Genomic DNA, 23,849 nt, shown 5'->3' with positions numbered 1-23,849 from the left:
GTCCAGCTTCCTTGTATTTGTGAGGACTCTGGCTGCAGCATTCTGTACTAGCTGCAGTTTCCTGACTGATTTTTTATCAAGACCTGTAAATATACCGTTGCAGTAGTCCAATCTGCTGAAAATGAATGCATGCATAAGTTTTTCCATGTCTTGTTGAGTCAGAAGCCCCTTAATTCTGGTTATATTTTTTAGGTGGTAATAAGCGGATTTAGTGACGGACTTTAGATGGCTATCAAATTTTAGGTCTTAGTCAATAATTACGCCAAGGTTTCTGACTTGATTTGTAGCTGTAAGTGACATTGTGCTAAGTTGGCTGCTTATCTTTGACCTTTCCTTTTTTGGCCCAAAAATGATCACCTCTGTCTTCTCCACATTTAACTGGAGAAAATTCTGGCACATCCATTCATTGATTTGACGAATGCATTTACTCAGGGAGACTAAGGGACTATAATCATGTGGGGACACAGAAATGTACAGTTGTGTGTCATCTGCATAGGCGTGATACGAGATGTCATACTGTTCCATTATCTGAGCTAACGGAAGCATATAGATGTTAAATAAGAGTGGTCCAACAATTGACCCTTGAGGGACTCCACACGTGAATTTGGTTCGTTCTGACTGATAGTTTCCAATTGACACAAAGAAATCTCTATCATGTAAATAGGATGTGAACCACTGAAGAATAGTGTCAGTAAGCCCTACCCACTGTTCCAATCTGCTGAGTAGTATGTTGTGATCAACCGTGTCAAATGCGGCGCTGAGATCCAATAGTAGCAGAACAGATGATTTGCCTGCATCGGTATTCCGACGAATATCATTTAGGACTTTGATAAGCACGGTCTCGGTGCTGTGTTGTGGCCGAAATCCAGACTGAAATGAGTTAAAAAGATTGTTTTGCATCATAAAAGTCTGGATCTGTTCAAACACAACCCTTTCGATAATTTTCCCCAGGAATGTCAGATTTGATATTGGCCTGTAATTACTAATGGTTGAGGCATCCAGATTAGGTTTTTTTAGGAGAGGTTTTATTACTGCAGTTTTTAAAGTCTGAGGAAACTCTCCTGTTTGGAGGGAAGTATTTATAATCTGAAGTATGTCTGGGGGTATGCAATGAAAAACAGTTTTGAAAAAGTTTGAAGGGCGGATGTCAAGGCAGCATGTTGTGGGCTTTGATTTCGACACAATTTCTGTTGAAGTGGCATAGTCCAGGAGGCTAAACTGTCTAAGATTGACGTGGGGGACATTTTGGGAGGCGTTTAGTGTAACATTTGTTAATCCGGAGTTGCACACAGTCTGTCTAATCTTTAGTACTTTGTGTGTAAAGAATGCTGCGAAATTATTACAGGACACCTCAGATGCCAATTCCTGAGGTATTGATGCTTGTGGGTTTGTCAGTTTGTCAACAACAGAAAATAGTGTGCGAGTATTGTTGGTGTTTCTACTAATGATCTCTGAAAAATATGATTGTCTAGCATTTTTCAGTTCCTGGTTGTATTTGCGAAGACTCTCTTTGTAGATATCATAAAAAACTAGGAGTTTGTTTTTTCGCCATCTGCGTTCTGCTCGTTTACAAACTTGCTTTTGTTTTATAGCTAGTATGGCATTTCTCCAGGGTGACCTCTTCTTTCTTGACAAAGTTTTTGTCTTAATCGGGGCAATAGTGTCCATTACAGTCATCACACTGGAACTGAAACTATTTACAAGTTCTTCCACTGGAGCTATTGTAGGGGTTAATGATGAGGCATAGGCCTGTGTGAATAACGCACATGTGTTATCACTTATGTAACGCTTCCTAATCACCTCTGTTTCCCTTTTCAGAGGATGGACAGGGGTGGTCATTTTAAACATAATGCAGTAGTGATCAGACAGAGCAACATCACTCACTGTGACCTCAGAGATGTTAAGACCTTTGGATATTATTAAGTCCAGTATGTGCCCTCTGTTATGTGTTGGAACTGTGACATGCTGAGATAAACCAAATGTATTTGCTGAGATAAACCAAATGTATCCAAAATATTTAAAAGCTCTCTAGCACATCCTTCTTCAGGATTATCAACATGAATGTTAAAGTCACCCACTAAAACAACACAATCAAAGTCCATGCAGACGAAAGACAGTATTTTGGTAAGCTCATCAAAAAACATTGTGTTAAACTTCGGTGGTCTGTAAATTGTTACCAAGGCAGCTCTGCGAGGGCTTTTTAGCTGAATGACAATATATTCAAAGGAATCAAACTGACCACATGAAATATTCGTGCATTGAAAACTGTCCCTGATCAGACTGGCAACCCCACCTCCTTTCTTATGGGTTCTTGGCGCACTAAAGAAATTGAAGTTTGTGGGGGTTGCCTCAATCAGAACTGTCGAACTCTTATCTTGATCTAACCAAGTTTCTGTTAGGAACAACATGTCAAGGTTATGTTTGCTGATAAAATCATTAATTAAGAAAGATTTAGCAGAGCCAATTGGAGATGCCAGACTGGATTCACTGGTGAGTTTTGGGAATGACATACTATGCTTAACAGGTTGGCAGAGTTGATTGAACGTTTTTTATTTCTCACCAGCCTAGCCCTTTTTTTGTTGTTTATCACCACTGGGATTGTTGAGCATACATACTGTACTCCATAAGGCCCCGGCTTTTGCTGGGACAGAACAGTCTTTGTAATGTTGTCACAGCCTGGACCCGGTGCACATCATATTGGTGTCGCAAACATGGCTTCCTCCATAGAAGGATAATACCGTGTAGTTCCAGAGTTTTAGTGCTTTGGCTTTGCCCCGAGAGAATTCCAGGGCAGGCTGGTTGGTTTGTTGCCATCTTCCCCTGGCACCTGTCGGGTATGACAGGCACAGGGTGGAAGCGAAGACATGAACTTGAGGAGATCAAGAGACTGGTTAACCTTGCTATCTAGATCCATGGAGTCCCAATCAGGTTGACTCATTATTCCATCCAAACTAAGTCGTCGGCGGGGTGGCTTCCGGGACTGTGGGGATTTAGGCCTTGATGAGGCCTTAGCCTGACTGAGTCGGCGGAGTGGTTGCGTCTTGGAGTGCGAGGATTTGGGGCTGGATGGGGCCTTAGCCTGGAGTTGGCGGCGTGGTGGCGTCTTGGAGTGCGAGGATTTGGGGCTGGATGGGACCTCGACAGCAGAGGATTGCACGTTCGGGTCGTTCTCCTCCTGTTGAGCTTAAGCAAAAATATCATGGTTTCACGGTATTGCAATGGCGTACCGCACGCAGGCTATTTTTAGTCCGTGACGTTGCATTGTAAAGTGGAAGTAAAGCTGAAGTGGGACATTATAGACCCCGCCCTCGCATAGACCCAACGTAAAAAGTGCTACTTTTCTCCAGTAATCTTTCAAAAACGAACATTCCGATCACGCATTGCTTTTTTGGAACTTGTAGAAATGACTCTAGACATTACGACACATGAAGGATGTTTTCTTCATACGTTTCCGGAAACCAAAAACTCGAGAGGAAAAAATGTGAAGACCGAATCAACTTGCGCGGACTTTAACACCAGCTCGGCAAATCCATTGACGTTTCATATGCAGTAAACATTATGTTGGGTTGGCATGGTCTTTCAGAGGACAAAGAGGTAAGCCATTTTTATATTTTTAACTTATTTTTTTTGCGTAACGTTGTGCCGTACTGCTTCTGTCTGACAATGAATGACCTGAAAAGAATTACATTGGTATCTGACTGCCACTGTTACCGTTTCTGTTATATATATAAAAAAAACAACTTTAGTAAGGGGGAAGTGTAAATAAATTATAGGATTAAGATGTGTTATCAATGAAAAAATTAAAAGTGTTCGTTGGCTGTCACTGAGTAGCATTTGCGATCGCTACACAAAGCTAACTAAATTACCCCCACGGTAAGACGGTAAGAGACGTAGGATAGGACGTAGGACAACCAGAGGATATATAAGAAAGACAGGGCTGATGGTAAAGGATAGCTTGTTGAAACAGGAGAATGTCATTGTCAGTCGCATCGATAAAGAAGCTAAAGCTATGCTTAGGTCGGCTCGCTTTTTTTCATCTTTTTCAGCCTTCGACACTAAAGCCATCTCTTTAACAGAACATTTTTATGTTCTTCCACATCTTTGCCAGTGAATTTGGCACCAGGCACATCATTTTCGGAGAGAATTGGTAGGTTTAACTCTGTAAACATCTCCTTCGTACACGATTTCCATTCATTTCTTATTAGGGACAAACGGTGGCTTGTCCTTACTTAGCAACAGTAGCTAATGTCATGAATATTAATGAGCGGAAGGGACGTATTGCTTGTGGTACGCCATTACAGCTCTAAAATGTGTTACATTAAGATATCTGTGTTCAAAAAAAAAAAAAAAAAAAAAAAAACATTAAACTGTATTTTTATTTTTCAAAACCTTAGCAAACTGGAACATAAGTATAATACTAAGTTACAGTAAAAAAGTAAAAATAAAAAATAAACTGAGAAAAACTGAGAAACTGAGAAAAACTGAAATATTCTAAATTTAATTAAAATAAATACAATCCTTTAGGTGAGCGTAAACCCACAGCCACAGCTACGCATTATTAATATCAGAACAAAAATAATAGAATCATTTACCATAAAAAGCACCTGTATATGACCCATTTCATGTTTACATTATACACACACTCTCTCAACACAGACAGTCACCAGAGAAAAAAAACACGTTTTACCACCGATTGATGCACTAAACACGCTGGCGTTAACTCTCGTAGCTGGTGGGAAACGTTCATGACGGTGTTTGTTAACCTTTAATGTTATATAAATGCGAAATCATTTAGATTTATTGCCTCCTCGGCAGCTACCCTCCGCAAACATGTTCCACATGTCGATTGGCCCTCTTCCTCTAAGCTGCGGCCGTCTGTAACTTTTCTGCAGCTGAAGTATTACCATACCAGCGATTTCGTTTTTTTTCGATTGGGGAAAAAGTTCAGTTTTACTTCCTCCAGCCATCGTGTAGCACGGCTGACTCAATGACACTGAGCAACAACCGGTGGGGGAGGGTTGAGCCTTGCAGCTGCAAGCGAGGGATTTCTCCATGCATTTTTGGGACATGAAAAATAGCTAATACCGTAGGGAATATATGAAGGAACATTTTTGAGGTTTTGAAACCATGAGATTTTCATACCATGGTATACCTTGAAACCGGTAAACGGCACGTGTCTAATAGATACTTTTTCTGTCTATTTTTTTAAGTAGCTGTTTTGAATTCAGTCTGAAGATGTTCCTGTTTTTCTCATAACTGAGATACATCCTAGGATGCACTGGGAGATATTATTGGTGATGTCCCTGAGATCATCAGGGGTTTCGTGTCTTTCAACGTCGTAACCCCTCCCTCTGGTGACCCACCCAGGGTTGATCAGACCCCGGTTTATTTCCCAGTAGCATTGCCCCACAGATTACGCCTCGTAATCCAGAGCCAGAGGTCTGCTGCCTTCATGGCAACCTTGATGGCCTTCCTCTTCTCTGCTTTTGTGATGCCAAGTAGAGTGAACACATTGCACAGTGAGCGGCCAGCAAAGCCCCTACACCCCACTTCAATGGCTCACAGTGTGCCTTCCAGCCTCCTCTTTGACATTGCTCGACAGCTCCTGGTACTCAGCCCGCTGCTGCTCGTTTGCCTCCTCTATGCAATCCTCCCAAGGAACTGTCAGTTCTAACAATAGCACCTGCCTTGAAGATACTGACGTAAGCATGATGTCTGGCCTCAACAAAGTTGTTGTGACTTGGACTGGAAATATGAGCTGCTTGCCCAAGTCTACTTGTAGCGCCCTGTCCGCCGCAGAGGTGAGGAGCCCTGACGCTGAATTAGGCTGTGACTGTGGCTGCTCTCTAGCCCTGACAAAGGTGATTCTCCTCCTGCCAAATTGTTTCTCACTGCTGCTGTTTTTGGCCCCTGTTTTAGCCATGGCTTCAGTTATCATCTTCAGCACCTGTACTTGTCACCAACGGTACTGGCCCTCCCCCTAGAGCTTTAGAGCAGCTGCTTAGGATGTGCTCCAGCGAGCTTTGAGCTTTTTTTTTTTTTTTTGAAGCACTGGAGCATGAATACAATTATTCATAAACAAGTATTTGCCGGAAAAATCGAGTATTCCATCCAAAAGCAACCAGTTGCATTCACACATTTTAAATGCTGGGAAGGATCAACTGACCAACTGACTACAATAGCTGGATAACTGTAAATACTACACAGCCGACCAGTATAACAACTCGTGGATGTGGACGGTAGCTGAAACTTATCAATGGCAGGAGTTACAAGAATCTCGAACACATTAAGGATTAGCTACTAAAGACAACAAAGGCTCTGACTTTAATTTGCACGGATATAACATGACACAAAAGTATCAGGCATCTAAGGGGGAGGGGGTGTTGCAATTATGATTGACAATCTCCTGGAATGTATTACAATTGAACTCCTAATCCCCAATTGTAAAAACATAATTATCTGCTGTGTCTACCGAGCTCCTGATTCAATTGTCTAGTTTACTGAGTATATGGAAAAGATACTGTATAAAACGAATAATAAGCATGTTTTCGTTGTGGAGACATTAATCTTGGGATAAAATATGTACAGCATATTGTTTGATTTTCTCATACATTCCTGTCTGATGAAACTGTTACAGTGACCTTGTGTGCGCCAATTGTTGCCACCATGTACACCTCATTTTGAGTCGCTACTCACACCAGCTGTGATAACATGTCACACACATAGCTACAACAAAATGTTCCACAGCAAACAGATGCAAAAATGTCCTAAAATTAATCGAGCTGTTTGACTGGACGCTTAGTTACTAAACCCAAATTGTTGACTGTGTTATTCTACAGTTTTGATGTACCATGCCTGAGTGTGCGTCTTTAGTTGTATGGGGGACGGGAAACTGATAAGCATATGCTTCATCTCGTCTGCCTTTGTCGTCTTCTTTGGTTCCTTCAGGCAAATCATATCACATTTTGTAATTGTCAATGATTGTCAATGATACCGATGATGATGACAACAAAATTCCATAAAGGATTCAAAAATTTTTTTTCTAAATCAAAGAGGTAAAGGTAGTTTTTTTTTCTTTCTCATTCTCTGCTCATGAAGCAACTGATAACAAGGGGTTGCAGACTGGGCTGCACCCAATTTCATATCATCAGTGTGAAACATGCGACTGCTGTACCAAAGTAATCTGCAATGGCTCCTAAATACGCCCCAGATGTGCGCTCTCGTTTGGCTCCTTTGTTGCTTTTCTTGCAAACAGGCTTTATTATATTGTATTACTTCTCCACTGAGATAGAAAGCAATGTGGATGGGATTATATTCAGCAATTTCTACCCAGGTAAGTAATCTACAATGTGAAATACACTTTTGAGAAAATATTGTAATGTATTTATGCACCAGGAAACAAATGGAAATGTACAACTTAAATGGCTCATTTTGTATGGTCAACTAATACAAATCAAATGAATCACATTTGGCGTGTCCTCACCCAATGCAATAATACTTAAATCCTTTAAAGGACACTATTTAACTTATTGGCTGCCATTGATGTCAGTAGACAGCCAATCAATTTTGACTGAAAGATTTGAATGATTGTTGATAGCCCTCCCAGTCTGAAACAGGAGCATTCAGAGCCAGTCATTCCAGTTTAAATGAATTAGACGTCAATCATTCTCAGTGGCAGCAATGACTTAAATACTATGGAATTTAATACAATAATTAAAATCAATTAATCAATCAATTAATTAATTAAATTTCATTCATTTTGTGCTAAACATTTGTTGTTTATCATTTTAATTACCCACAAAAATATCATATACAATATATTACCATTAATGTTATATTCATTTAAAAAAAAAAAAAAAAATATATATATATATATATATATACATATATATATATATATATATATATATACATATATATATATAATTTAGACCTAATGTCTAAATATGCGGACAGCACATTTGGGGTCATATAGGCCAGTTTTATACCAAAGGTTAATATTGTGGCCTACAATGACCCAAAATGTGACGTTTTCATGTGTGGATGCCAGGTCTTTATGGGTTTTTTTTTTAATTAGAAAAAAACAAAACAAAACAGTCACTTACTTGCCTTATAAAGGGTTAACATTTACTTGTATATGTAGTATCTACAGTATGTGTTGACTGTCTTGTAGTTGGGGCTACTATTTAAAATGGTAATTCTTCTCCTTTGCAGTGTTCCAGGATTTGAATGTGATGGTCTTTTTGGGTTTTGGTTTCTTGAGTTCTTTTTTGGTCCGCTATGGTTTTAGTGCCTCAGGGTTCAGCTTTCTTATTGCTGTCATGGCCACCCAGTGGGCACTCATACTAAATGGTATTGAGTCTTGGTATTACAGTGGGAAGATTAAGCTTAGCCTGAGAAGGTATTGTATCACATTTTAAAGTAATTAATTACAAATAATTTACAAAACTAATTTAATTAGTATTTTGACATAGCTTGGGGGTTGCTGAGATGTGCACCGCCTCAGTTCTTATCTCAATTGGGGCTGTACAAGGCAAAACGAATCATGTCCAGCTAATTCTAATGGCCCTACTGGAGGTGTTTGGCTTTGTCCTGAATGAGTGGCTTCTGCAGACTCTGCTCTCGGTAAGCAAATTTCTTTTAATTGACTTTACAAAATAGCAGCATAGCCTAATCACTTTTTGCAATGAATTCACAAGATGTTTGCCTTATTATAGGCACGGAATACACACTGCATCATGGTACTTCACATCTTTGGTGCATTCTTTGGTCTTGTTCTGACGTGGATCCTCTATCGGAAAGAATCAGAACAGGGATTCGAGAAGGAGAAACTTGACCGCAAAGCTGGATTGTTCTCCATGTTAGGTATGTATTGTTGGCCATAGACTTCATAATAATTAATAGTGAAGTCTATGTGTTGGCTATTTGTGACTTGAGGTTTCAGGACACAAATGCTATTTCATAAGAATGTATTCATGCAGACATGTCATCGATGTTTAAATATGTAAACTTGGATTGAACGTCTTGAACCTTTGCACTTTTTTTGAGTGCATTCACATCCAAATACTGTGAAATGAATTAGAGATGAGAGTCTACAATGAAAATAAAGCACACCATTTTCATTTCAAAAGTGTTTACTGTAGAGACAAAAAGTTGAGAGTTGTGCCAATGTCCCAAAACTTATTCCAAGACCTAAAGAACAACCCCGTTACATTGCAGATGTTCAGTGTTTGCAAATTAGTACAGTATGCCGGTACTTTGGCAAAATCTAAAAGAAAATAAATCAGCCAATGGCAGTAAATCAAGAGAACCACAAAAGATGACAATGTCGGTTTAGAGGAAGTGCAAAGGATGGTGCTATATGTTGATGCAGAGGATGCGCTGAAATAATTCTATGGGTGCCTTATCATTCGGTTCTCTAGGTACTGTGTTCCTCTGGATGTTTTGGCCAAGTTTTAACTCAGTCCTTGTAGACGACCATTTTCCTGAGAGGAAATTGAGGTCAGTGTGCAGTACCTACCTGGCCCTGGCTGTAAGTGCTGTAGCATCTCTTGCGGTGTCTGCTCTCTCCAGTCCAGAGGGAAAAGTTCATCCAGTATGTTTAATTGATTTTTTTGGGCCAAATACCTTTACAGGGGCATTTAGCTTGCATTGTCACTCGCCTATTAGGCCAATTTTCAGTCATGCATATTTGCTGGTGGTGTTGCTGTCGGGGTCTCCATGTCAGTGATACGTTACCCATGGGAGGCCATGACAATTGGATTGACTGCGGCTGCTGTGTCAACCACTGGATTCCGATACCTCAAGGTGGTGATCAATGTATTCATGTGTCAATTTATCATCAGTCTACCTTATACCATACTGTGTTTTCCTAATCAGAGCCACATGCTGTTTGCCTTCGAGTGTCATGATACGTGTAGTGTTCTGAGCACACATGGACTGCCTGGCCTACTGGGATGGCTGACACACCTCCTTCTGCAGATTAAACAGTCTGATGATCACACAACGTAAGAATTCCTTGGCACAATGGTACATTTTCACACTCGCACAACATGCCACTACGTAAATGGTCTGTCGTTTGCAGGGCGATCCGGTTTGCTGTATTTCACATTTGTGTTCTCCTTATCACAATAACTGTAAGCCTGACCATGGGGATCATAACAGGTACCATTAGTATTCATTCAATGTAGTTCCTGAGGTAAACCAGATTGGTCAAATTTTAGAGCATTGTAATTCATGATAACAAGCCAAAATTTAAAACACTCTTTAATATTTTATATCATTTTTTTTCATAACCTTCGATGTCATACTGTCAATTTCCACTGAAAATGTCCTGTATGTCCTTATTCAAGCTATTTTAGTTTGTCATTCTTCTTGCTTATGTAAATAATCAGATTCCCATTATGTGCCTGACTGGATCAAATTTGAACATTTAATTTTTTATCTCGCTTTCATTGGCTGCTGGGCAAATGGCTGTATTGGTGACTAGCGTTTCTATTATGAAGCTCTCTCATGGCTTTTGGCATGTTGAAGCAAGCACCCATATAATTTATGTAGACAAATAAATCACGTATTGATAGTTAGATGCGGGGTGTTCCATTTCTTATTATCATTCAAAAGTAGAATTTGTGGACATTGTAAAATGTAGGTTCGTAATTTAGTTGTTCACAGATACTAACTTGACCCCCACAGATTTGCGCATGTCTATGAGCGCAAGCTTTGCTATTTCATTCATAATTAAGGACTTTTCACATGAGCAGCACACAGTTTAGTCTGCTGCAGACAAACCCAGTCACTGTGTATGTGGTCAAAGAGTTTCGGCTGACCACCAGTTCAGGGTGTAGCCCCCCTTTGCAAAAAAAAAAAAAAAAAAAAAAAAAAGTCAGCTGGGAGTTGCTTCATTACATCTGCACCCTAGTGGGGATAAGCAGTACAAAGAATGGGGACGAAATTTTAAGTGCCAAATTAATACAAGTTGCTTATATTTTTCTCTCTTCATCTGGTTATGTTCGAAGGGGTACTACTTAAGTGGGACATCTGGAGACCCCCCCAAGATAAAAAATGTTTTGATGACCAGGCTTTCTGGATGGTAAGAAAACATCTGTGTAAAAAAAAAAACAAAAAAAACAATGTGTTGGTCAGAAAAATGTTTCATAAGTGCAACCTCAAAGACCAACTTTTGTTTTTCAGTTTGAGCATCTTGCAGTTCGCAAGTAACTTGAGAAGTCTGACCCTTGATTCAAGTGTACACCAGATTTACAAAAGCCAAACACACAATGGGTTTCCTGCTCAATATGATTGTTTAATTATGCCAAGGTAGCCAAAGACTAGGTCCATTGTAGAAACATAAGAAATGGATGCACATCGAGCAAGTAAATCTACCAGACAGTTGTGACAAATGATGACCTCAACTCAGCTATGCAAGCCCATGACTATTTTACAATAAATTCGCATGACGAGATTCAGAGCTCACTTGATGTTCTTTCAGTGAAAAACAATCTCTCATGACAAGTTTTGTCAGTACGTATTATCACGGTAATTCCCCCAGTTATTTTATACACCACAAAATGTATTGTTTTCACTCAGCTGACAAGTTATATAAAATGATGGGAAGCATTAGCATACCCACAGCAGGTTTCGCCCTAGTATTCCCAAAATACATATTAAACACAAGTTTTATACCATCTTCAACAACGCAGCTGCACAGGGCAGATACACATTTCAAAATGTGCAACAGTTCATCTGTCAATGAGCCTATGTATTGTGCTTGGTTATGATTTAGCCTTTTAAAATGGCGACAAAAATATAAATTAAATGTCAATCTCGAATGCTAAAAAGGCTACATATAAGGTGATGAATAACCACTGAAGCCTGGGGCATTTTGTTTCATATAACAAAAAAAGCAGTGTATAACAATGACGGCCAAATACACACAGTCAGTTATTGCCACAGGTCCTCTGTGCGTCCAAACTTGAATACCAGGGCCCTGGTGAATAATAAAGGTGGGTGATATCAGTTCAAGTACTTCATGGAGATCAAAATAGTAGTAAACATGTCACTACGGCTTATACACTTACCCGAAGAAAATGAATGCATTTTGGAAAAAAACCGCAATACCTGGGTACACAACTGGCTTCTCTGGAAAAACAAAGAATGACAGAATTCAAAACGAAATTTTGGAAATAAATGTATTTAGATACCTTTATTATTAAAAAGAAAACAAATGCAACTCAACAGCAGAATTGCAATCATTTAGTAACTACTTTGTTTTGGGAAAAAAGTATCTTCATAACAAATTGCAAACTACTTTGTTGTTAAAAATTTGAAATTTAACACAACAAAACTTAATGTTCACTTACGAGGCACTACAAAACCTCCAAACAGGATCCACATTGAGGCAATGAGGGATCCAAAAGCCATCATGAAGCCAATGAAGAGCCACACACGAGCGCCTGCAAAGTAAGATAAGAAAGGCTGTGCTTCTGGTTGGCTGTTGCTTGAATAGGTTGTACTAGAATATGAGGATTGCCACAAAATCCACTGCTGTAAAATTTGATAAAACACGCACAATTTAGTGAGATAGTTTACTGATGGATGGTTGTTCGTGGCTAATGAAATGTCTGTATTTGAACAAAAAAAGCTTAAGAATGTTCCGTTTTTATTGACACAATAATAAATGTAATAGTCTCACAATAAGTCTTAATTATTGGGGTTGTTGAAGTATTACGTACCAAGCGATAATACACTGAGATGTTATTATGTTGTCACAATTATCCACATACACTAGGTAGCCAAAATATAAAAACATCTCATGTAAATCAAGACTAATCAACATCATTCTTGTAGTTTGATAAAGTTCTTGTACTGGATTTGTTTGGGCATGCAGTTTACAGAATAAAGTTCCAGTAAACGTTTATTTGCTCATGTTGCCCATTTACTTACCTGTCTGTCCTATGCAACCTTCGCTGTAGCTGTCACCTCTCACTATGCCATTTGACACAGCATTTATCCTAAACAAAGAAAATGTAAACAAACTTTTAGTAACAATAACTGTTGAGTGTTTTTGTAACAGCTAGGTATTTTAATCGAAACAAAGATAAGGTGGAAAGATGTGTGTACCAACTGACCAGTAAGAAAGCACTGGAGGGCGAGCAGACATTGGATGCAATAATATTATGTGAGGGAGATGCAGAGCTAGTCTACCTTCTGTTAAAGACCTTGTGAGAGCAATGTCCGAATGCATCAGGAAGTGGTATTGATTTTTAAAGAGTGAAAAATTTAGGTGCATTTGAAAATGTTGATGAAGGTTTTTTCTTTTAGGGCAATTAATGTACGCCTCTTAATGGAAGTCTTCGCTTTGGCATTCAAATGCAGCATAGGTCACCTAGGCCAGTCAGATATTTATCAGTGTAAAATGGGTTGTCCGACCAACTGGTTTGATAAAAGTAAGGCTGCAACAACTAATCGATTAACTTGATCAATATATAAGTTGCCAACTAATTTGATAATCGATTTTTTCTGGCAGCTATTTGCAGGCCCGTTTGGGTCCTTGTTTGTGTGTAATGTGTGGTTGCGCGAGCGCCAGTGATTAGAGCAAAAGAGAGATTTCACTGCCACACTCATGTTGGGTTGATGAATCAATAATTTTACAAACTGTCCAGAGTTAGACTGTCATTTATGTTGTTAGATCCAGTGTGCCTTCGTCAGAGGTGAGTAAATGGAGCCAATAGGCATGTGCCGGTTACCTGTTTTAAGGTTTACCGTGGTATAAAAATGTCACGGTTTCAAAACCACTAAAATATTCCCCTCATACAGTAGTACGGTATTAGCTATTTTTTATGTCCCAAAAATGCAGCGAGAAATGGCTTGGAGCGGCAGCGCTTACTCCTCCCCCTTTGGTTGTAGCTCTGTTGTCGCTGCTGTTGCTGTCGAAACTACATCAGTGCCTTTTCAAAAACCCCTAAAAAAATTCTAGTATGGGAGTTTTGTTTTGGGCTACCCAAAAGGAACAGAAGGCAGCTGCTTAGAGCAGGAAGGACAGCCGACGTGCAGGCAACACCTCCATCATGAAGTTAACGCTGTCATGAACGTTTCCCACCAGCTACGAATTCACCCCAGCGCGTTTCGCGTGTCTAGCGATGGTAAAACAAATACTATATAATGTAAGCTTGTTAATGAAGCTATTAACGTGGCTAGTTAGCATGCCAAGACGGCTAACTTGTTTCCTCACTATCCTCACTATAAGCGTACTTTTGTAAAGTCTTCCGCCATTGTAAACAATTGTTCAAAATAACACTTTCATAATGTGGTGTTATTTCTCTCTGGTGACTTTCTGTGTTGAGAGAGGGTGGGTGTGTATAATGTGTAAATAATGATACGAGTCATACACACACGCGGTCTCTTGCTCGCTCAGTATTAAAATTCAACTAATTAATATTAATAGTAGTAGTGATATTTTAACCCAGAAAAGGTAAACATACTCACATCCCTGCATCGTAACTTGGACTGAGAGAGAAATATGTAGAAAATGAACTAGTCTCTAAAAATGTTGAGATGGAGCTTTAAAGTCAGTGAAGTGCCTGCAATATATAATATATATATACACACTCACCGGCCACTTTATTATGTACACCTGTCCAACTGCCCGTTAACACTTAATTTGTAATCAGCCAATCACATGACGGCAACTCAGTGCATTTAGGCATGTAGACATGGTTTAAGACAATCTCCTGCAGTTCAAACCGAGCATCAGTATGGGGAAGAAAGGTGATTTGAGTGACTTTGAACGTGGCATGGTTGTTGGTGCCAGAAGGGCTGGTCTGAGTATTTCAGAAACTGCTGATCTACTGGGATTTTCCCGCACAACCATCTCTAGGGTTAACAGAGAATGGTCCGAAAAAGAAAAAATATCCAGTGAGCGGCAGTTCTGTGGGCGGAAATGCCTTGTTGATGCCAGAGGTCAGAGGAGAATGGTCAGGCTGGTTCGAGCTGATAGAAAGGCAACAGTGACTCAAATAACCACCCGTTACAACCAAGGTAGGCAGAAGACCATCTCTGAACGCACAGTACGTCGAACTTTGAGGCAGATGGGCTACAGCACCAGAAGACCACGCCGGGTGCCACTCCTTGCAGCTAAGAACAGGAAACTGAGGCTACAATTTGCACAAGCTCATCGAAATTGGACAATAGAAGATTGGAAAAACGTTGCCTGGTCTGATGAGTCTCGATTTCTGCTGCGACATTCGGATGGTAGGGTCAGAATTTGGCGTCAACAACATGAAAGCATGGATCCATCCTGCCTTGTATCAACGGTTCAGGCTGGTGGTGGTGGTGTAATGGTGTGGGGAATATTTTCTTGGCACTCTTTGGGCCCCTTGGTACCAATTGAGCGTCGTTGGAACGCCACAGCCTACCTGAGTATTGTAGCTGACCATGTCCATCCCTTTATGACCACAATATACCCAACTTCTGATGGCTCCTTTCAGCAGGATAATGCGCCATGTCATAAAGCTGGAATCATCTCAGACTGGTTTCTTGAACATGACAATGAGTTCACTGTACTCAAATGGCCTTCACAGTCACCAGATCTCAATCCAATTGAGCATCTTTGGGATGTGGTGGAACAGGAGATTTGCATCATGGATGTGCAGCTGACAAATCTGCACCAACTGTGTGATGCCATCATGTCAATATGGACCAAATTCTCTGAGGAATGCTTCCAGCACCTTGTTGAATCCATGCCACGAAGAATTGAGGCAGTTCTGAAGGTAAAAGGGGGTCCAACTCGTTACTAGCATGGTGTACCTAATAAAGTGGCCGGTGAGTGTATATATATATATATATATACATACACATATTTATAAAATTTATTTAGATGTGTTTTTACTTTTTTATGGAAAATAATTATTTTTGTTCTACTGTTGAGCAACTTGAGCTGTGGCTGTGGGTTTAGTCTATAAGAATACTTCAGCTATTTATTTTTTATTTAATTTATTTATTTTAACATTATATTCATGTTGATTTTCCAATTCGAAAATGTTGTGAAAAAAAATAATTCAAAAATCCTGTTCAATGGCTTTTTTTAACCCATACATCTCCAAATAACACTTTCTAGAGGTATAATTGCAATACAGTGATACCGTAAAACCGCAGTGTTTTTGCTTAGGGTTATCATACTGTCAAAATGTCATACGGGCACATGTCTAGGAGCCAATTGTATTTTTTTAATTCTTTGTTGATTAGCCGTTACTACTTATTGATTGTGTTAAACAGTATTCGGGCGTGAGAATTATGTGGTCCTGCAATCTCACATTGACTCAATTTTAACAACTTCAACCATTTTTCAGGGGAGCAAAAACAACTTGCGGCCCATGGCGGCGAATGTTAAACCACTGAGTTGGCGGCCCCAAATCATGAAAGAGCCTTGATTTCTAAGTTTCTTATGTGTCGATTTAACAAACCTTGGCCCCAACAACCCAGCACAAGTAGTATGCCCAGCAACTATACTGCTTAAATATAAAGCAGTCATCCCCACTCTGTGTGTAAGTAGTCTATCTTTACAGTTTCACTAGCAACGGGTATTTGGAAAGGATACCAGTGTTTTCACTCATTTCTGATATCTGTGTGAAATGGATTGTTGACATCTGTACATTAAATGTTTAATAAAAACCTACAGAAAAGTAGTCAATTTTTTACTATGCGGTACAACAAACCAAATAATACAAAATATCTGAGGAGTTACAAAGTGTTTGTAAAGGCACTCTTACATGAGAAAAGCCAATGTTGCGACGACTCCACATGTGTGATAAGCATGGGGAAATTCAGCCTGGTCTGGGTATTTAACTGCAGCATCTATGATGATCCACCAGCCAGTAAAGAACTGCAATGATACAAGAGCCCAACAATGATATAAAATGACTAAATGTCTATGAGTGTGTCACAAGATGTTTCTCATTTACACCTATGTTGGTAATGTATGACAGTTAGTTGTGACATACACCAGATTTCACTGTCAGTACAATATTGACAAAAAATAAACATTAGTAAACATATTTCTATATGAATGCCTGTGTATCAGTGGATGTCATCAGACTGCGATGGTTGGTAGGTGTACAGTGATTTTAACAGTTAAAAATTAGGGGCAGTGTGGTTTCAAAAATGAGAAATACCAGAGCTCCAGCAGCTATAGATGCGACAGTGTTTCTTCTTTCACCCCAATCCACATTGCAGTCGCATTCTCCACACCGAATTCCGTCAATAAATCCTGACATGGCTCTGAGGAACGGAGGAAGGCACATCCAAAAAGAGTCATTTCGTTACCAAACAAGTTGTGCAAAGACACAGAATGACTAAAACGTGAATTAGAACAAAAAACAAAGCTACCTTGGTTCGAAAATACTATGTGCATATGATGCTTAACTCTTGTTAGATATCAGGACGAAAAACGGCGTGATTACGAATTGTAAGGCAGAAAGGAGAAACTCTTCAACATTCATTTGACAAGAACTTATCGAGAAGAGCATTCAAAACAATGATGGAAATAAGTGTCAGACTGAAGAAATAAACGCGACTGCGACGTAGGATTCTTTTGTTCGTCGCTTTGATACTAGCAAACATTTCCTCTAAGGTGCCTCCTCGCAAAGACGTCGCTAAAAACAATCACAAAACCCCTTCGACAGCGACGGCGTTAAGGGAAAACATACACACCCGCGATCATTACGCACTGTTGAGCCGTTTTGAAATGGGTAAGTACCTTTTATTTTCGATTTTTTGATGTGGACCCCTTGGATCAACCCGACTTTGCTTCCGAGAGCTCGGTCAAGCGCATGCGCAGTTCACCCACACAGTCGGTTGAGCGAGGAAACACTGAGCAGCTATTGATATTGGTGCCTTCAAGGATTTTGGGACAACACAGAATTTCATGATAAACGTACAATATTACGTTTTTCGTTGAATAAAAAGTGTTTTAATGTACTGTTATCATTGTCGTCGTTACCTTCATACTATAGTTTTTACATTATCAAAACAAGTCGAATCCCAACATTGTATGGTTACTGGTCCTCCTCTAGAGTTTATATCACGGTGACCAGACCTTCAACTCCGAAAGGGTTTTATTCGATCTTTCCTGCGCGGTCTTCGATCGTCAGTTCCTGGTATTCAAAGCTTCGATGAGCTTTGTATGCTCAGACGTCATGTGAGTCACACGAGGCCATTAGGACCCACAGGACTTTTGAAATAAAGCCATCAATAAAGGTTTCATTACCCATTTGAAAAATATTTTTTTCCATTATATTATTTAAAGTATGTTTGTAATATATATCAACTTCTTTCTACTGTAGGGCCTACTGTATAACACATGTGAGTATAGGAATAATTGATAAAGTACAATGTAAGGATAATTTATATATTAAGTAACAATGTGTTATTAGCTAACAAACTATATATATTTGCATCAAGGTGTTATACTGATATCCTCCTCATTATAGTTACATTTATTTAAACATATTAGGCTCGAGCGTTTACGTCACAGCAGCACGGGATCATGCGAGATTTGCGACAACGCAACCATTGCGGAAGCATCACGGGACATTTAAACTTAGCGGCAACCAAAGATGGAAAAAAGTAAGGAATACTTGCCAGTTCGATACAGAGACAAACTTGTTACCACGGCGAAGGACAGATATGTGAGCAATTTTAAGGATGTGAAAAATGTTGACCCTCACGAGCAAGCCGAACACAAATGGAATAAAGATGTCGACAAGCTTCCACCACTACGCGAAATGGACATCATGCTGTATTTAGTGTTTGGTATATGTTACTACACTCATCAGCAATTCCGAAACTACAAATCGCTACAAAGCTACGAACAGTTTTGCTGCGGATGGGTGCAGGATCTTCACTTTATGACCATAGCAAACGGCAACACATCTTTCTAGCAAAGGTAGGCAATGTGTGTTTACATTAGTCTGTGACCACGGATGTACAAATCTTTTGCTGCATAAAATGTAGCCTGTGTACAAATTCTTTGCCACTCTCTCACGTCAAAATATTACAGCTTTTTCATTTAGCAACGACATGAATTATGTCTTATGAAGACAATGCACATGTATGCATGCTAGTTGTTTAGCTTTAGCAATAGCTAACAACAGGCCGACTTAGGGCGTAAAGTTACTGAAATTTGCGTAAACAAACGAAATTAACTTACCGGAGTGGAAGTGCATAGAGCAAACTCAGTGTGTAACTGGAGAATCAAACGTTATGCCCTTCCTTCTGATCGAGGCCACCCATGCCATTCTTCGACGTTTGGTAAGTTCAGATATGAGCTTTCCCTCGCCTTTTCTCCATGTAGGGATCCGGAAGAAACTCAATGGTGTTCCGTCGAGCTGTACATTCTCCTTTCTATTCGATCGGTTGTTGCAATTCTTTACCCCACAATAATTTCCAACCATTTTTAAAGAGCGACCTGTGTTGAAATGCCTCATTGCTTATGTTTCTCGCTTCCACAATGGCGATAGCGGCGGAAACCTCGCGAGTGCCACGTCATACGCTCGAGCCTAATTACAAACAATATATTGACAGAAGCTGAAGAATGCAGACTGTAATTTCTAAATAAGACTTGAGCTCATAGACGGAGTTTGACTTTTGGGGTAGGGGGCACAACATGTTGATGACCCCGAAACGCAGTGTCAGCAGTAAAATTAACTTACAAGAATATTTATTATAATAATAAGTTGAAAATGATTGTTTTTTTTTTCTTTTTTTTCCCCATCATTTTTTAGGGGAATTCTAAATCAGGCTGCTTAGGACACCAATAATTTTCGCCAAGAACGTTATCTATTGAATATGGTACGCCCACCGGTGGTGGATCAGTTAGTTGTACAATTAACGTCTTTAGTGGGGTAAAATTGAAACTCCGCTCACTATTTTGGCGGTTCTCTCTGGCGTTTCATGGTCCACATTTTGAATCCTTGGTTCTTGCTCAGTAGTTGTTATCGTTTTTGAAAGTTTAGGTTTGAAAAAATTACGTATATCCATTTTCGGTCCTCAGGTGGTTTTGGCTAACCATTGCCAAAGCAAATGACCATCTAAGATGCTAGTCACATGATCTGTGCGAAAAATAACTTTTACCCATTATATATATATTTTTTGTTAATTTCATTCATTTTTGTTGTTTTATTGCTTTACCATTTTAATAGACAATATTTTACCGGAAAACTCTTTATTTTAAAATCATATATAGGGAAGTCAATTACATGCAATGACACTTTTAGGCCACCGGGGGGCCCCCTGGCCCCTCCTTAAACTGCATATGCTTGAGTCCTCAAGTTGCGAACGATGAGGAAACTTACAGCATGGACCTTTGGTGCCAGCCTTTATTTAAGCCAAGGCAGTGAGTCAGTGCCATCCATTTTACATATGAAAAAAAATAACTCAGAGCCATCACCAATTAATAAAAAAATGGTGAACATTAGATTACCACACGTCTCAGAACGAAACTCAATGGCAATTTAGCATACTTTTTCACACCTTATGTATCAATATATGGTTCTCTTACTATACATTGCTGGCATAGATTTACGAACAAAATTCTAAGTTTTATTTTAAAAATGAAGAGAATTTGTAAAAATTTCCCACTTGACCCCTGAAGATGTCCTATAGCATGTTAGTCAAATTTCAATTGACAAAACGTACTACAATGCTGTATTTTCCCTAAAAATATGACAAGTGGCATTGAAAATAAAGGATAAATCCATGAAAGTGGAATAAATACTTGCATGTTGCAAGAATTCTTAGTTTCTAAGCATGGTGATAAAGCCTGCTTGGATGAGAGGTAAAATACCTTCAAAGACAGTGCCAAGAGTCAAGTTGTGAATGATGACCTGGATAAATGAGAGAATTCACAAATAGGGCAACCATTTAAAAGCCAGTGGATGCTCAACCTTGTCGCCTGATAAACTTGTCTGGTTTTGGTGTCAGTTGCATCTCACCTGCTTTGAGTATTTGCTTTTTTTTATCCCCAGCTCATGTATTTTTCTTATATCCCAGGAACTATTTACACGCTCACGTCGAGACCTGGACCCAGTGTTCCCCCGAGTGTTGTCTGCTTCTTGCCTGCCCAGCCTTTATCAGTCTCATTTGAATAAATACATTTAGAAATCTCAACCATCGTGTCATTGTGGCTCTGCGCTGCGATCCCCTCCGTTCCGCGACACCTAAAAAAATGTGCTTTGGCACCCCTAAAGTGACTGTTTGTGGCAAGTGTGGAGAAAAGGCTTCTTCTGCATTACTCTCCCATACAGCATCTCCTAGCGCGAACAACGCTGACTAGTTGACCGATGCACAGTGACACCATCTGCAGCAAGATCATGTTGTAGGTCTTTGGAGTTAGTCTCTGGGTTCAATTGTACTCTTCTCATAAGCCTTCGCTTCTGCTTATGAGAGCCTGTGGGCTAACATTTCCTTACTATGTTCCTCACAGTGGAAACTGACCGCTGAAATTTCTTTGACAACTTTTTATATCCTTCACTACGACATTGAATAATCTTTTCTTTCAGATCATTTGACAGTCGTTTTGAGGCTACCATGTTTCCACTCTTCAGAGATGATGCATAGCGCAATTTGCTGCTATAAATACCCTTTCTTATGTTTGACTACACATGTGTATGTAGGCCAAAATCAGTCAGCTTAATAAACAAAATTTGACTTGATTACTCAACTAACTAGTTTCTAATCAATAAAACTACAAGGGTGCCAACATTTATACACTGGCCTATTTTTGTTTCAATGATTATTCCACTTTCTGTTTATCCTATCAACTTCATTTCACTTCTCAAATATTACTGTTCATTTGCTGTGATGTATTTTTACTGATTTTTTCTTGTTTGTTTCAAAGTGATTTACAAAGGAAAATCTTAAAAATTATCAGCTGTGCCCAAACTTATGCATACCACTGTACTGTACCTGTTCAATTTGCTGCGATCTTTCTCCTCTATCCTATGACACAGACAAAGGCAGTTTCACCTCTTGGGTCTACTACCTACATCATGCAGTCATCTTTTAAATAGGCCTTCTTTTCTCACCGTCCTGTTTGTACAGCCGAAACCTGAAATTAGTTTCCGAGCAAAATTAATGTATAGAACAATTATTAAAGTGAGTATTAATTCAATGTACCCGCTCATGGAGCAATGGGTATTACATTACGAGGAATAGCGGACAATCTGGGATACTCATACTTGATGGGTTAAGGACAGTACTGGCTTAAAAAATATCAACACTGACTGGCGATGGTGAGAAGCCACTTCCAGGAAATACTGCCTTTTAATTATTTTCTCCACTATTACACATCAGAAAAATGCAATGTTTTGATTCAATATATGAAACAATATTACTTCTGATGGTAACAAATCATAAAGGTGTTGTCCTCTCCTTTGAATTTACAGTAATTATGTCAATCCATCAGTCAAAACAGTGCAATCTTTAGACTATAAGATGTTTTTTCAATAGCTGTAGTTCAGTGTTACAAACTAAAATATGTGAGAGCAACATGCTACTCAGTATAACTGAGTAAAAGATGAAAGGAATATTTTGTGACAAAGATTTCAAAAAACTCGAAGCAACTGCAAGGCTACAGATATGGACAGAAAGATGACTCCAAAGTATCCAATATAGCCATAGGCACCTTTCATTCTCTTAGCGGGATCTGTAACGAAACAGACAGCATTTCACATTTTAAAGGACTTTTTTTGTTTTGTTTTCGTGATTTTCCTAAATTTCAACAGTTCTGTGTCCTCAACCTTAACTCATCCGATCAATCTGTAAAATTAGCAATTTTATGAGAGTTTTGGTAAATAAACCAAGAGTTTATTTCTAATTTGTATAAATATCATAAAATACAATAATTTGAAAATATCAGACTTACCTCCAGTGTAATAGCCCCAGGCATATGAAAACCGACTGGTAACCCAAATAGCTCCCAACACTGATGCTGATAACTAAAGAAAGGGAATCAACAAAATAGAATATTACAATCCAGAGCAGTAAAAATCTGCTTCGTCATTGTGACAGTGCCTTTGCCTTGAGGCCGTTATCATTAGAAATCGTATCAGAGAGCAAAGATTAACTTTTGCCGCCCCACATATGGCGCTCACACGGCTGATGGTTGAATTTAAGGAATTCTGAAAAGTGTCTTTAAAAACCATAGAAAAAATATAACAAACCGGGTAGACGAGGGCTGCGATGGTCTGGAAAACAAGCCACTGAGGGTAAACCTCAAGGGTGTTCTGATGGGCTCTCTGGATGCAGTTGAACACTTGCTCTTTGTCACTGTACATTGTAGGGTACTACAACACAAGTGACATGAATAGTTCATAAGAAAACAATACATTTATTCATAAAAACAAGCAACAAAATGCATCTCTATCTTTATTCGCATTGTCAGAAAACAAGTCCACTGAAATGAATAAAAAATTACCTTAACGTCGTACTTCTTCCTGGCTCCTCCAACTTTTATAGCTAGATATGCAAGCATAATCCAGCTGTAGATGTAAGTGAATATGACATATCCAAAATTGGACGGCAAGACAGTTAGAATATCCATCCCTGGTCAATTGTTAGGTGCACTTCCAGATCGCACAGAATTCTTCAGAGATAAAGGCGTTCGAGTACAAGGCTACCAGACAGGTATGATCGCGTAGTTACTTAAATCGAGTTTATAAAATATCGCGACATCTGCTTCAGCAACCTAACCCGCCTTATCGCGAGACTTTCCATAAGCTTTGTTTATTTTTTTCCCCATTAGGGACGGGGCGATGGCACTTATATATATATTTTTAATTATGTCGAAGCCGAAT

At 39.3% G+C, this 23,849-nt stretch overlaps 3 protein-coding genes across 6 annotated transcripts; 1 reads left to right on the top strand and 2 right to left on the bottom strand.

Moving 5' to 3' along the window:
* The first annotated feature begins 7,188 nt into the window (after positions 1 to 7,188).
* Positions 7,189 to 12,134, top strand: rhd (Rh blood group, D antigen). 2 transcript variants are annotated; one of them, XM_057859532.1, is made up of 10 exons: positions 7,189 to 7,333; positions 8,215 to 8,401; positions 8,475 to 8,625; positions 8,718 to 8,865; positions 9,423 to 9,595; positions 9,670 to 9,807; positions 9,880 to 10,007; positions 10,085 to 10,164; positions 11,016 to 11,089; positions 11,191 to 12,134. In XM_057859532.1, the coding sequence occupies exons 1-10, from the start codon at positions 7,189 to 7,191 to the stop codon at positions 11,215 to 11,217; spliced, it is 1,251 nt and encodes a 416-aa protein (XP_057715515.1). In that variant the 3' UTR covers positions 11,218 to 12,134. The 2 variants fall into 2 exon arrangements, with proteins under 2 accessions (XP_057715515.1, XP_057715514.1); XM_057859531.1 differs by having other exon boundaries at positions 9,670 to 10,007.
* On the bottom strand, positions 11,272 to 22,144 carry tmem50a (transmembrane protein 50A). 3 transcript variants are annotated; one of them, XM_057859547.1, is made up of 7 exons: positions 21,961 to 22,144; positions 17,169 to 17,274; positions 16,767 to 16,879; positions 12,943 to 13,010; positions 12,360 to 12,452; positions 12,078 to 12,138; positions 11,272 to 11,986 (listed from the first exon to the last, which is right to left on the bottom strand). In XM_057859547.1, the coding sequence occupies exons 2-7, from the start codon at positions 17,268 to 17,270 to the stop codon at positions 11,941 to 11,943; spliced, it is 483 nt and encodes a 160-aa protein (XP_057715530.1). In that variant the 5' UTR covers positions 17,271 to 17,274; positions 21,961 to 22,144; the 3' UTR covers positions 11,272 to 11,940. The 3 variants fall into 3 exon arrangements, with proteins under 3 accessions (XP_057715530.1, XP_057715528.1, XP_057715527.1); XM_057859545.1 differs by lacking the exon at positions 21,961 to 22,144 and adding an exon at positions 17,707 to 17,851; XM_057859544.1 differs by lacking the exon at positions 21,961 to 22,144 and adding an exon at positions 17,753 to 18,325 and having other exon boundaries at positions 11,273 to 11,986.
* Positions 22,145 to 22,298: 154 nt separating this feature from the next.
* Positions 22,299 to 23,729, bottom strand: mgst3b (microsomal glutathione S-transferase 3b). Its single transcript, XM_057859548.1, has 4 exons — positions 23,471 to 23,729; positions 23,217 to 23,339; positions 22,919 to 22,991; positions 22,299 to 22,699 (listed from the first exon to the last, which is right to left on the bottom strand). The coding sequence occupies exons 1-4, from the start codon at positions 23,594 to 23,596 to the stop codon at positions 22,599 to 22,601; spliced, it is 423 nt and encodes a 140-aa protein (XP_057715531.1). The 5' UTR covers positions 23,597 to 23,729; the 3' UTR covers positions 22,299 to 22,598.
* Positions 23,730 to 23,849: the final 120 nt, after the last annotated feature.

This window comes from Corythoichthys intestinalis, chromosome 15 (assembly GCF_030265065.1).
Source record: "Corythoichthys intestinalis isolate RoL2023-P3 chromosome 15, ASM3026506v1, whole genome shotgun sequence".
Taxonomy (NCBI): Eukaryota; Metazoa; Chordata; class Actinopteri; order Syngnathiformes; family Syngnathidae; genus Corythoichthys; species Corythoichthys intestinalis.
This window is presented reverse-complemented; position numbering and strand designations above follow the sequence as displayed.